Here is a 624-nt window from a genome sequence, read left to right as displayed (position 1 = left end):
TTGTTGTTTTTCTGGGTAGTTTTTCTGTGCATTTTCTAGTATGTGAGAAAATCCAAAACTATAGTTATAGTGCAAAAAGTAGTAGCACCCGAAACCAAACCCTACAGAAGGCATGGCTACGTACAGCTATTCTAGGACCTGTGTTCATAGCCAGCATAGTTACTGGTAGGCCTGAAGCAGGGGACCCTACTGCTCCAGAGATAAGGGATAAGGTCCCCACGCAACATGGCCGGCAGACAGCAGCCTCCTTTGCAGGTGCTGGGGGAAGTGCTGGTACCTCCCTCTGTGTTGGTAAGAGCTCTTCCTTCCCCATTCTTGTCAGCTTCGTCATGTAGGATCTGGTACTCTCTGAGCTGCTCTCGAGACTGTGTTACCTACCAGCTTTTGAAGTGCCTTTTGTTGTTAAGTTCCAACACCAGGTACATTTTCTTATGGAAATGAGTTTTGAATTTTTTTTTTTTTGATTGCCGTGTTTGGGCCCTTACCAAACAGCTTTAATAGGCCAATTTGGTGCTCTAGAAACTATTGAGGGGCGTATGATTTTACGTGCTGCCCGAAATAAACAACAGGCAGACAAAGACGGATCGCGCGTGTCAGGCGAGCGTGACCCTCGCAGCCGGCCCC

The 624-nt window shown here is 47.4% G+C and overlaps 1 protein-coding gene across 3 annotated transcripts in view; it reads left to right on the top strand.

Moving 5' to 3' along the window:
- Nucleotides 1-210: 210 nt before the first annotated feature.
- Nucleotides 211-624, top strand: part of DDB2 (damage specific DNA binding protein 2) — a 14,323-nt gene continuing 13,909 nt past the window's right edge. For all 3 annotated transcript variants that reach the window (XM_008639431.2, XM_017741742.1, XM_017741743.1), the window contains exon 1: nt 211-291. In XM_008639431.2, the coding sequence (XP_008637653.2) occupies nt 226-291 (66 nt within the window). In that variant the 5' untranslated portion in view covers nt 211-225. The remainder of the gene's footprint in view (nt 292-624) is intronic.

The sequence above is a fragment of the Corvus brachyrhynchos genome, unplaced genomic scaffold, assembly GCF_000691975.1.
Source record: "Corvus brachyrhynchos isolate BGI_N302 unplaced genomic scaffold, ASM69197v1 scaffold115, whole genome shotgun sequence".
Classification (NCBI taxonomy): domain Eukaryota; kingdom Metazoa; phylum Chordata; class Aves; order Passeriformes; family Corvidae; genus Corvus; species Corvus brachyrhynchos.
This window is presented reverse-complemented; position numbering and strand designations above follow the sequence as displayed.